The sequence below is a fragment of the Tachypleus tridentatus genome, chromosome 2 (assembly GCF_004210375.1).
Source record: "Tachypleus tridentatus isolate NWPU-2018 chromosome 2, ASM421037v1, whole genome shotgun sequence".
In the NCBI taxonomy this organism is placed as follows: Eukaryota; Metazoa; Arthropoda; class Merostomata; order Xiphosura; family Limulidae; genus Tachypleus; species Tachypleus tridentatus.
In genome coordinates, this window is record NC_134826.1 from 121,631,333 (window position 1) to 121,644,470 (window position 13,138).

Sequence of the window (13,138 nt, forward strand, 5' to 3'; positions counted from 1 at the left end):
ATGTGACGGTCAAACCGACTATTCGTTGGTAAAAGAGTAGCCCAAGAGTTGGCGGTGAGTGGTGATGGCCAGCTGCCTTCTCTGTAGTCTTACACTACTAAATTAGGGACGGTTAGCGCAGATAGCCTTCGTGCAGCTTTGCGCGAAAATCAAAATCAAACAAACAAAACTTATTTACCGTTCATGACTATTAAATTCTTAATGGAATATCATAGTTACCTAGGACAGCCTAGCACCAATGTTACGTGCTTAAATGGTGTTGCTAAGACTCTAAGGTATTTTCGACCGGTCCCGTCGAATAGCTGTTTTGGAGAGTGGAGAGTTTTGGTGTTTGGAGACGCTTGACTGGACGTGACATATTTCTTAACTTGGTCCAATTACATAAAGGATGGGGTTAAAATCTGGTGAGAATGAAGATTATTCCATTCTATCAACTTCCTCGTTTTCAAGTAATATGTCTTCTAGCTTACCATCGTGGGGAAGAGCTTTACAATTCATTAGGTTCAAGTTAAAGCTGGTCCCACAAGCTTGAAACAGCACAATATATCGTAGGTACCATTCCACAGAATATACAGCTCCGCACAATTATAGCAGTGCTTATCACTGGCAACGTTAAATATCTGACACCATTATGTGAGTCACTTTCCTACTCGAAATTGGATTGGACCAAATGTCGGTTCTGATTACTGAACGTAGTTCTAAGTTCTAAAAATGGTAATTCGCTAACATTAGACACCTATGCAATAGCCTACATGCGCGACTTAACCATCAGGTTGGCCTGTTTTTTTTTCTGTAGTTAAATAAATTGAATCAGCGCATTTCTAAAATTTGAGTTTTAGTTTTCGTCTTTTGATCAGGGGAGGCAAATAGAAAGCGTCGTTTTTCATATGTAAAGTATTATGTTTTTATTCTTATGTTGCTGTTTTTCTCAAAAGTCAATTTTAAACAACCATACGTAAACGTATAGGGTAAAGTATGTTTTGACATAGCTATAACGCAGTTACAGCAACTAATCTATTATATCTGGTTGTAAATTGCAAGTTTATGTTATTGATTTGGTTTTAATGTTGATAACTCTCGACATCCACTGCTACTAATACGTACCATATTATTATCTTACAGAGCCCTATCTACTACCACAAATAAGTACCATATCATTGTACTTAGCATTCATTATATGATTCATATTTTGTGTTGTATTGTAATTTAAGAATGTTTTGATTTTTATAAATCAGTTTCCTTGTTTTTATTGTTTCTATTGTATCGTTTATTTTTGTAGGTCCATGAGCCAAAAACATTACAGATAATAGTGTTAAAACAGCTGGAATTACGAACCGTTCAATATCTTTATATGTACATGCATGACAATAGAATAGCTCACCAGTGGCGCAGCGGTATGTCTGCGGACTTACAACGCTAAAATCCGAGTTTCGATATCCATGGTGGGCAGAGCACATATAGCCCTTTGTGTAACTTTGTGCTTAATTCAAAACAACAGCAGCGACAATAGAATAATTATATCGCTTCATTGTTTTTCAGTCTATTGTTATTAATCATTAAAATAGCTCTCCGGCAAAACTGGCCATAAGAAAAAGGGGCCCACACCTATAAAGAAAAATGTAGGGTTAAATGATAGTAGCTTGTAGTGTATTCGTTCTAGCTACGTAAATATTGAAAAACAGCTTGTTGGGACAAATTTAAATATTAATAAACAAACTTTGGAAACTGAAAAGTCAGCTCGAATATGTGATGTAATGCTATATATTACACAACAGGAAGTAATTTGTAAACACTTGTTTTTGACATTTTGATCTGTTGTGGAATTAAAGGTTTTATGTCTCAAACTTCTAAGCCTTAAATCTCGCGACTACAGTTTTATGGGAAGATATGTCTTTTACGAATTATTTTATTAAATTTTTTTATTTCGCACAACGGTTTGTCTGCGGACTTAACGCCAAAAACCAGGTTTCTATACCTGTGGTGGGCAGAGTACAGATAACGCGTTGTGTAGCTTTGCGCTTGACTTTCAACAAATATTTCTGATATTTTAGGAACGAAAATGAGAACGTACTGTTTATAAAGTGTCAAAATCGCCTTTTCTTTTTCTCTTTTTAATGTGTGTGTTTTTTAAATATTTTATTTAAAGTTACTGCTTTTGTAAACAAAGTGTCTAAGAAAACGCCAAATGAACATATTTGTTTTAAAGTTGAAGAGGAACGTTTATTCCAAATAAATAAAATAAAAGACATTAGAAACTTCCTAATAATTAGATACGGTAAGAGCACTTCTCTAAATTGGTATGCTTCCATGTGAAGAAGTGACTAGAGAACCTGGCACTGTCTATAAACTAATGAGTTTCGAAAGAAAGTTTTTAATAGCATAAACTAAATCTTTAGACATATTTACTGAGATAAACACAATGCTAGAGTAGATATCTTATTTAACATGACATAGAACTCTATATACCTCAGAAATTAGCTTGGTTCCATGTTGTTTCTGGTTGCTGTGCAGCGTTAAAGGTTATGGGTTAATTTTAAATTAATTGTTAAATTACATTGCAGAAAAAGAAACGCTCATGTTTAGGATTATCCAAATGTTTGACAATCCGTTATAACAAAGTATTTACATATTTAGTGGAGTATTGATTTTATTTTACTATTACCAAGAATTACGTGCCTGATTAATACGAAACCATGTTCAGAAATGTTATACAGAGTTAATGACAAGTGGACTTGACGCAATGTAACAATGAAGTGACAAAATCTCTTTACTTCAACAAGATAACTCCGCAACAACTGAAGTCAGATGAATTTATAAATTGTTATTTCTGTTAGTCATGTTTACATCTTCGTCTGATACAGATTAATGTTGTGTCTTTAGTCTTCCTATAATGGAGTTAAATCTATCACAAATTACATGACACCGATGTGCCTGGTCATTTTCTAAGTTGAAATAGAAGGAATACAACTCTGGGTATTATCTTTTCTGTAAATTTCGCGCAAAGCTACACGAGGACTATCTGCGCTAGCCGTCCCTAATAATAGCAGTGTAAGACTAGAGGAAAGGCAGCTAGTCATCACCACCCACCGTCAATTCTTGGGCTACTTTTTTACCAACGAATAGTGGAATTGACCGCAACATTATAACGCCCCCACGGCTGAAAGGGCGAGCATGTTTTGGTGCGATCGGGATTCGAACCCGCGACCCTCGGATTATTAGTCAAACGCCTTAACCCACCTGGCCATGCTAGACCTTGGGTATTACTAAACGCCTGCCTAATTAGTGACGGCCCGGCATGGCCAGATGGTTAAAGTACTCGACTCGTAATCTGAAGGTCACGGATTCGAATCCCCGTCACACCAAACATGCTCGTCCTTTCAGCTGTGGGGGCATTATAATTTGACGGTGAATCCCACTATTCATTGTTAAAAGAGTAACCCAAGAGTTGGCGGTGGGTGGTGATGACTAGCTGCCGTCCATCTAGTTTTACACTGCTAAATGAGGGATGAGTAGCGCAGATAGCTCTCATGTAGCTTTGAGCGACATTAAAAAACAAATAACCATAACTAGTATTACTAGAGTAAGCTATAATACAAGACCGTGCTCTCAACTGGATGAATGATTCATCCACGAGTTAATAAGATAAGAATCAGGGCGAATGAGTATTATCAATTATACAACAAGTTCAAAGCAAATAAATGTTATTAGCTTTTATTAGTTATTCTAGTTGTAGTTTGATAAATACATTTATATTTTGTTTATTTAATGTCGTATTCATTCTAATTGTAATATTTAAGCCATAATGAAGACGTTGACATTTTTGATTTAGTATTTTTTTGTATTTTTTCAACTGAGGTGAATGAGATATTGTGAAAAAATCTTAGTGGTGAATGATATTGGAAAAGGTTGAGAAGAACTAGACTATAAGATTACACAATTCTCCAGCGACACTTTTCGTGGGAAAGTTCAGTGATACCAAAAGTGGAATCATTTATGATCACGTGCGTGTGATTTTTAACTGAACGCTTGCTACATGTCAGATGAAACTGAATGATCGAATAATAGTTGAAACATAATCACAAAAAAGTTATATTCAAGTGATAACAAAGCAAAATCGAATACCAGTGGTGACTCTAACTTAGACCTGCAAAAGAAATTATAAGTTCCTTTTTCAGCTGCTACACTCAAAACTAACCTTGTACAGTCTCCGATCCTTTTAATATTGAAAATTTTGAATATACGGATTAGTGTTGCTCGGTAAGCAAACAGGTTGTTAACATTTGTTAAATTTTATATTATTGGATTCCATTAGAATACATTGAAAAAACACAAGCATACTGTGATGCCCTTGTAATTTATATTAATGTGGGGAGCATTCAAATCATGACTTACAATTACGATATATGAGAATGTTTGTTTTAATAAATTGTTAATCTTTGTTTTCTTTATATTGCATATCAAAATAACAACAAATTAACATTTTATCCTTAGTTAATACCAACCAAAAATTAACTGTTCGGTAAAAACATTTTACCTATGTACATTAAAAAAAATGGTGTAGGTTCCATGATGCCAATGATGAGAACAAAACAAACTTAGGAACATACTCATGGCTAGTAAGCATCTTGAGTGCTTATGAGAAACATATCTGTGTATTTAAATCGTCCTTCTAAATATTTTCACCCTGTTCTGCGATCTGCAAAAATAATTAAGGGTGATGTGTTTCGGATTCACTTGAAATTTTAAAAAATTTCGCAAGTTCGTAATTCTTTCATGTGCAAAAACTCACGTTGTGCCCAAAATTACACATGCTAAAGCAGAGTAAAAGGATTGAATACAATATTTATTAACTAGTCCATTTCTAGAGCAGTGTTGTTCTACTAGAGACTGATGATAAACATTCCTTAATTTTGCATCTACATTTTTATGTAATTTGCTGAAGATAATAAAAATAGTTTCATTCCCCCTGAAAGCGTGTATTGCCATTATTTTATTTAATATATATTATAATTGCCATTATTTTATTTAATATATATTATAAAGCTTAAGAACTACTCCTTATTACACAAACATCTGAGAATATTTCTTTTAGAATTAATATTATAGAGTTGCGGATTTAGTTTGACGTTTCCGTCTCTTGTCAGCCTAGTTTGTTTTTTTTTTGAGCCGTTTTGCTATTTCACTACATTCGCTTACATATCGAAAATATAAACTTGTCGTTTTAGGAATAGACAAGATAAGTGCATAGGAAGAGCACGTGACAAAAGAGGATAAATGTATTAACTTTCCTAGACTTCCTGGCTGTAACAACGAAGCATATACATGATGTGTTACAAATGCATTAGCAGAAATAACACCGGAAAAAAACCTTATTTTTGGAAGTAACTTATTAGGCTTATTGTTACCATGTAGATATATTATTTAAAAAATATAGATAGAGTTATTGAAGACCTATCCCTTAAACATGTTGTTATATGTATATTTGTTTAATACCTCATCTTAAAGCATGTTATTATACCCAGCATTGTCCTATAACATGACTTAACTTCTGAAGCTGAAGCTTTTTGATTTATAATCATACGTCTTTGTAATTACCGCTAATACTTTTATTCAGTTCGATTATCACAAATTTCGTTGATAAAATTAATGTTAAACATTTTATGAATCTATATGTGTGTTTAGTTAAGTATCATCATTTTATGATATGAAATGGCTTCAACTAAGTTTGAACTATTTAAACAAATGTTCCTAACCACTAACTTTCAAGTCACCAGTAAACACAGTCTGGCAGCTTGGTGTGGTCAAATGTTTAGGGCGCTCAACTCGTAATCTGATAGTCTCGGGTTCGAATTCCCTTCACACCGAACCTGCTCACCCTTTCAGCCGTGGAAGTGCTATAAAGTGACGGTCAGTCGCACAATTCGTTGGTAAAAGAGTAGCCCAGAAGTTGGCGGTGGGTGGTGATGACTAGCTGCCTTTCCTCTAGTCTTACACTGCTAAATATAGGACGGCTAGCACAGGTACCCCTCGTGTAGTTTTGTGCGATATTCTAAAACAAACAAACAAACATAATCTGAATGTTTTCATATCAGTCTGTTTGTCTCATATTATGAAGTCCAACTCATATTTATCTGGTAACAACAGAAAACTGGAGTGTCTTTTTCAAAACGCTCACCAATTTACTAGAGAAAACACAGGTAGTAAATTCCATGTTTTAAACAAACAAAGAAATTAAAGTTCTGAAATGTTTGTATATGGAAAATTATCTCTAAAAAGGATGCCAAGCACCAGTCGCTTTGGCTAGTTACAATTGGACTACTATAGACCTATACAACTGCGAATGCACTAGTTACACTGGATTATTTTCTTTTATAATTATTGCTAATGAAATATCCTAATAAAATTACAAGACAATATTTTTAAATTATGAAAGATTCTGATTAAAATATGCGAGAAAATTTACTTAATGGAAAATATATGAAATGTGGTATGCCTCATTTGAAAATAGGGTCTTAGTTGTCCTGTCGCAAGTTTGTAAACTAACTTGTTCAGACACCAGTCTCTGTAATTAACAGAACTGTGTATTCGACAATGTCACTGTTTTAACACTTGACGTAAGGTGTGAGGTGAAAGCCATGTTGTTAGTCCCTAAACTGTCAAGTGTAACCATGTTAACAGTCAGGATATCTGAGCGATGGCTGAATGTTTTGTAACCATTTTAATCTTTCAGTATTTACGTTATTTCTATGGCGAAGGTACACTACAGTATTCAGTTATGTTAACCGCATTTAATGTCAGACATTTTAAGATAAGTGTGCTATTTATCTTTAAAAGTTTATTAAAGCAGCACTCGAAACACCTTGGATGTCAAACAAGCATTTTTAAATTGCAAGAACAACAAGGTTTGCACCTAGGAAATAAATTAAGATCAACGCAAACTCATTGGCAAAAGCAAACAAATGAAACTAAACTTTGTAGCACACATTTTCAATCCAAGAATGTCACATGTCAAAAATGTAAAAACAACAAGGGCTTGAATTTACCGAATTGCAAGATGAGTCTAGATTTCCAAAACATTTTATATTCTTCATTTACTTAACTCCAGAAACATAATGGCTAAAAATTACCAGAATACAGTGAAAATTTTCAATGAGGCATTTTGAAGGGTATTTTATATTAGAAACTATATGTTGCAAAACACCGTTTACTGGGATCTGTAACTGAAATTAACTCTGTGTAAGAATTATATGAAACTTTATTGTCATTATTCACCCTCCTTGGAATATGGTTTAACATATGAATTAAACTAGGATCAATTTGAACTTCTTCGCTACTGTTAGACCATTTTGCTATTGTAATAACAACCCTATTGGTCAACAGTTTACAGGTGCGTATAAAAGATTGCTTACGCATTAAAAGCAAAAGAAAACCGCACCAATTTTACACGTGACAAACGGTCACGTGGCTCTTCACAGTGGCTCTACCAAAATGTAACTTCTCACACAAAGCAGTAGCTGTAAGACATGTTCTTTATTTTGTAAATAAAATGACTCACAAAAATGAATGGATTGTGTGGATTGTTTCGATGTCTTGATAGATGAAAATTCTAAGAACATGTCAATTTTACAACAACAACAAATTGGAGGTTGGGGATATAAAACATCATCAAGTGTGGTCAAAGTATATCACGCAACAGAAATGTATCTGAGAACGTCTAGTATTGGTATTAACACTTTTATTAATAAGCAGAGGTCATCCTCAGGTTAACCTGAATAACCTAGGAAGATCGAAATGTTGTTCTCTGCTTTATTAGTAAAGATTTTTAATACCCATACTAGCCGTTCTAAGATACATTTTCATTGTAAGTAGGTTTTTCGTCATAAAGAATTACTTCACCAGGCAACAGAAAGATGTTGAAGATATTCTTTAAGTCAGCAAATGATGAACTTCCTCAAATAAGTTCAATAAGTTTTGGAGCACTGGCTGGTATTTCTAAAGAAGTAATTTCAATGAAATTTTTGTTTTGGTTTAGATGTACACGTATTGATTGTACACTAGAAAATAACCATATTTACAGTTTGATATAATACATAATTATGTTACATAAAAGTACGAATGGATCACTCTGCTAAATAATAATCTATGAAGGTTGTAGATGAAAAAGTTGCAAACATTTAAGTTCATTATATGTATAAACATCAGTAGTTTCAAACTGTTTCTGGTGTAGAAATGTTTCTAAACATCCAAGGTATATAAGTGCTGCTTTAGAAACTTCTAAATATATATGTCCCTGTTATTTAGTAATGGTCTTATAATTTACGGCATTACATATAAAATGATGCAGTATTTTGTAACTTAACCTAATTAAGTAGTTGATTTTTTAATTTCGCGCAAAGCTACACGAGGGCTATCTGCGCTAGTTGTCCCAATTTAGCAGTGTAAGACTAGAGGGAAGGCAGCTAGTCATCACCACCCACCGTCAATTATTGGGCTACTCTTTTATCAAGGAATAATAAGACTGGCCGTCACATCATAGCGCTTTCACAGCTGAAAAGTTGAGCATGTTTGGTGTGACGTGAATTTGACCCTCGACCCTCGGATTATGAGTCGAGGGCCTTAACCACTTAGCCATGCTGGGCCTAAGTAGTTTATAAGCCTTATTCTTCTTCTTGAGTAAATATACACTTTTGAGTTGTATCGATAAACAAACACCATAGCACTTAATAGTTTATGGCATTTCCGTATTATTACTTTTGTTGCGTTTATGTTGTATTTTCTATTTTACTACAAAGTTGTACCGAAATTTGTTACTTTTATTAATAATACAGCAAGATCGCAATAAAATCAGTTTGGACTGACGCAATAGGAAGTATTTTATTATCACTGTTGCTATAAAACCTGAAAAAGTAGTACATAAATAAATTAAAATGTAAATTGTGAAATACCTTAAAAAGTGAGATCACGAAAACTGAAAAAGTGAAACGATTACAATGTGTTCAACCATGAATTGTATATTCTTGTCATTAACGGTAATATATTTGAAAATTTAGGGTTCAAGAAAGGAGCTACAGTTTGGCGTGAAGTGTCAATACAAAAACACTGGCTAGCCATCGAGCAACAAGTTCAAGACAGAAATAGGTGGTTGATAAAAGCCTTTAGGATGTATAAATTATACTCGCGCCATCTAGGGACAGATTGTTAATCCATTCATGGTCTCTAATTAAACTCACTAGCTTCAAAAATATCTAGGATTTTGTTAAAACTAGCTTAAAATATTAATTTTACATTTTTATTTGTTTGGATCTTTTTGTAGCAATAAGCGGTAAAATTGGCTAGATTTTCATCTCTTTACATATATAAGCCCATTAATTATTTCAGAATCGTAATTTTGTTATTAATTTTGGCTTTGATGATCTATTATATTGAGTAATTAATACGTTTATATTATTCAAAACCTACTTACATAAAAATTAATTTTAATTATCTATTATTAATATTTTGAGTAAATAGGTTTTTTAATAATATAAATGTATTTATTGTTTCATTACTAAGTATAATGGATCATTCAGGCTAAAATTAACTTTACGAAATTACGATTCTAAAATAAAAAACAGAAATTCAAATGATATCAACAACAACAAAGCAACAGAACTCACTATCCCGATAATTTTGTAAGTTAGATCGACTACAAACTTTTGAAAAAACATAAGTGTTATTAACAACGTAGTTTCATTGGAATCAATAACAAAGAAATTCAAATTTAAATTCCCATTTTTATTCGTCTCATATTCTTCAAATGTTTTAACTTTTACTTAAAGTTTAACTAAATCACATAACAAATATTCACAGGTCTGAAGTTAAACTTACGAGTATAAAAGAAAATAGGAAAACCAGATAATCAAATCCTTAAACTTATTTTCTTTACATCCCCATTAAAGTAATCTTTTTCTTTTGTCACTTCTCCTAATCTTTCTTTCACACACGGAATGAAAATTTATCATCAGCTCTGGTTTGTAGTTTTTTACTTTTTTTTTTTGCCGTGTAAGAATGGAACATTAAGGTATATCTATTTTTCAATTTCTATATTTAGCGCCATCTACCAGCAGTATATATAACAAAATAAGATCTAGACAATATCGCACGAAATAAAGAGAGGTTTGTTTGTTTTGGAATTTTGCGCAAAACTGCACGAGAGCTATCTGTGCTAGTCGTCCATAATTTTGCAGTGTAAGACTAGAGGAAAAGCAGCTAGTCATCACCACCCACCCCCAAATCTTGAGCTACTCTTTTACCAACGAATAGTGGGTCTGACCGTCACATTATAACGTCCCCACGGGTGAAAGGGCGAGCATGGTTAGTGCGACATGGATTCGAATCCGCGACTCTCGGATTACGAGTCGAACGCCTTAACCCACCTGGCCATGCCGGGGCCTTATGAAAAGAGGAGAAATATCCGCAACTTGTTTAATGACGTTACCCTCACCATTCCACTTACATAATGTGTATGTAATCTAGGAGCTACTCGTCACTCGCTAAAATAATCCGAATTACTAACAAATGCAGCTTGTTCGTGAAGGAAGGATAAGTATGTGGTGAAGGCTAAGGCCAAAAATCTTCTTCAGGTCACAAAGTTTACTGCATAATTCTCTCTTTTTGACAGTGATTTTAACAATTTCTTTGCACTGTCAGATTATGTTCTGAATCCACAGCAATAACGTTGACCTTTGAGCTGATTTAACTAAAAATTATCAACTAGTTTCTTATTCTAATTTTTCTTTATAAACTTGTAAGACAAAGAAGACAAGTGAATCATTATTCTTTTAAACCTGTACCATGACAGATCTAAGTAACAAAACGAACTTACAACGCTAAAATCAGAGGTTTGATTCCCCACAGTGAATAGAATGCAGATAAACCAACTATGTAACTTTGCATCATGAATAACAAAAACTATCCAAAAGTTGTTAATAAAAAATAATTTTTACGTGTATGGATTATGCTTTCCCGATTCAAAATCTAACTGACATTTTTCTTTGTTGGTGATATTTTTTTAGAAATATTTTTGACCTCTCAAACTATGATCGGAGCTACAGGAAGTCGACACTTTAATAGCAGGAGACGGGGTTCCTCTCCAAACATCTCTCCATTACATTATCATCAAGCGAGGTCAACTCTGGCTACGCATGAAGAGAGAGATGAAGGAGGAATAGGTGAAATAAGGAATAAAAGAAAAAAAAAGGCTCCTGATCGGTTATCCATTCCAGAGCTTCCCCCTGGTGTCAGCCTCAACAGACGGAGGGCAGTAGATACCTCTGACCATAAGACATGCGCCCTGGTACAGGCCAAGCTAAAAGGGAAGAGGTTAGAAGACGTGGCGTAAGTAAACACTATACGTTAGCATGCTTGGCACATGATATAGACTTAATACTGCATTTCTAAGTTAATACTTTCTATAACTTCTTCACCTGTTGTGACTCTAAGCACACTATCTTTAGGAATGAGATTAATATTTAGGTTTAGGTTTATATACCTGCGTGTGTGTGTGTATTTTCTATCGCCTGAGAATTAAGAATTAAAGTAAACACAAACACTTTCTGTATCTAACGCCATCTATTAACAGAATATATATCAAAGAAGATCTAGAAAATTGCAAAAAATGTGTTTTGATTACATTTGTTTATATACCTTACTCTGAACATTTTATGTTTATTTCTACTTGTTTCATATTCACTGAAACCTTTTTCATTAAAAAAAATCTGGTGGAACAGTGAACGATTTATATACATATATTTGCTACTATTTTCAATGATAAATTATTTTTAAACGTAAAAGAAACGTATTGGTTAAAGAGCGTAAAATTTTCAAATTCACAATAACATAATGTTATGAACCTCCTTCAAATGGCTTTTAAACAAAGGTTTATGGCAGAAAAAACAATAAACATTCAGAACGACTACTGTGTGCTCTTAGCGGTCTAAGACGCATTCACAAGATTCATTGTTTGATCTAAGCAGTTTAAGACACATTTGGATTATGTTATACTCTAAGCAGTCTAACACATATTCACAACAACCACAAAGTATTTATTTGAATCAACGAGCCAAACATACTACAATATTATATTAAAACAAAAATCGTTAATTTTGATAATCAGTTTTGAAAATTGTACGAACAGATGGCAGCACATTCAAAATTTATAAATTGTTTTCCGCTTTTTTACACCTCTGGTGAACTATGTGTAATTTGTTTTTTTTTTTTTTTTTTTACATTTCTTGCCAAACGTTCTACAATACACAGAATTAAAAAAACATGAAATCTAAAACTACAGTAGAAATAGTCTTATTAAATAAATATTATCAAGGTAGCTTTTGAGCCCTAGGAAACTAATTTTAAAATCGTAATCATACATACAATTACGTATTTTTTAATTTTATGGCGATCGTTAATCAAGCAACTTTATTTGCTCATCAAAACAAAATAAAAGTAAAAACTTTCACAATTGATGCTCTTATTATCCACTAGGTGACTCGCTATGTAAAACATAAATCAATCAATATATCATATGTGGATATTTACGATTATACAATTTAGAAATTTCTTAAAATGAAGAAAAATTACTATGCATTCAACTAAACACTGTTAAAAACAGCTAAATTAATAAAATAAATTAATTTTGCATTTAAAAGCACATGGTAGTTTCTGAACAGCTTGTGGACGATCATTTTATTTCATGTTATTTCTCTGTGTGATGACACCAACTGCATAACTGCTGTAAGTCATTTTGGGTGTTTCTAAATGTTTTTCAAATAATATATATAAAGCTTTTATACAGAAAAATAACTAATGGGGAAATTATGACGTAAAAAGGTTTTTCTCACTGTTTTATTGCGCACGCGTTTAAATAAAGCTTACATACCCCAGGTGGTAACATCCTGCATTCCACTTTAGAAGAGAATGTACCTGGTTTGGGGTAAAATGTGTTTCTTAAGCACCTGATTATACCACCTGAATGTATGGAAGACAAGATACAATGAATATACAATGAAGAAACAGCAGTATTCACGATTGTGTATATATATCCGTAAAGATGTGAATCATGAAACTCTGAAATGTTCCTGCTGCTCCGCTTGTCCCTAAT

The 13,138-nt window shown here is 33.2% G+C and overlaps 1 protein-coding gene across 1 annotated transcript in view; it reads left to right on the plus strand.

Annotated features, from left to right (window-relative positions):
- LOC143244981 (voltage-dependent calcium channel type A subunit alpha-1-like) overlaps positions 1-13,138 on the plus strand; it is a 336,700-nt gene that overhangs the window by 38,739 nt on the left and 284,823 nt on the right. Inside the window, exon 2 of the mRNA XM_076490619.1 lies at positions 11,055-11,376. Coding sequence (XP_076346734.1) covers positions 11,078-11,376 — 299 coding nt within the window. The 5' untranslated portion in view covers positions 11,055-11,077. The remainder of the gene's footprint in view (positions 1-11,054; positions 11,377-13,138) is intronic.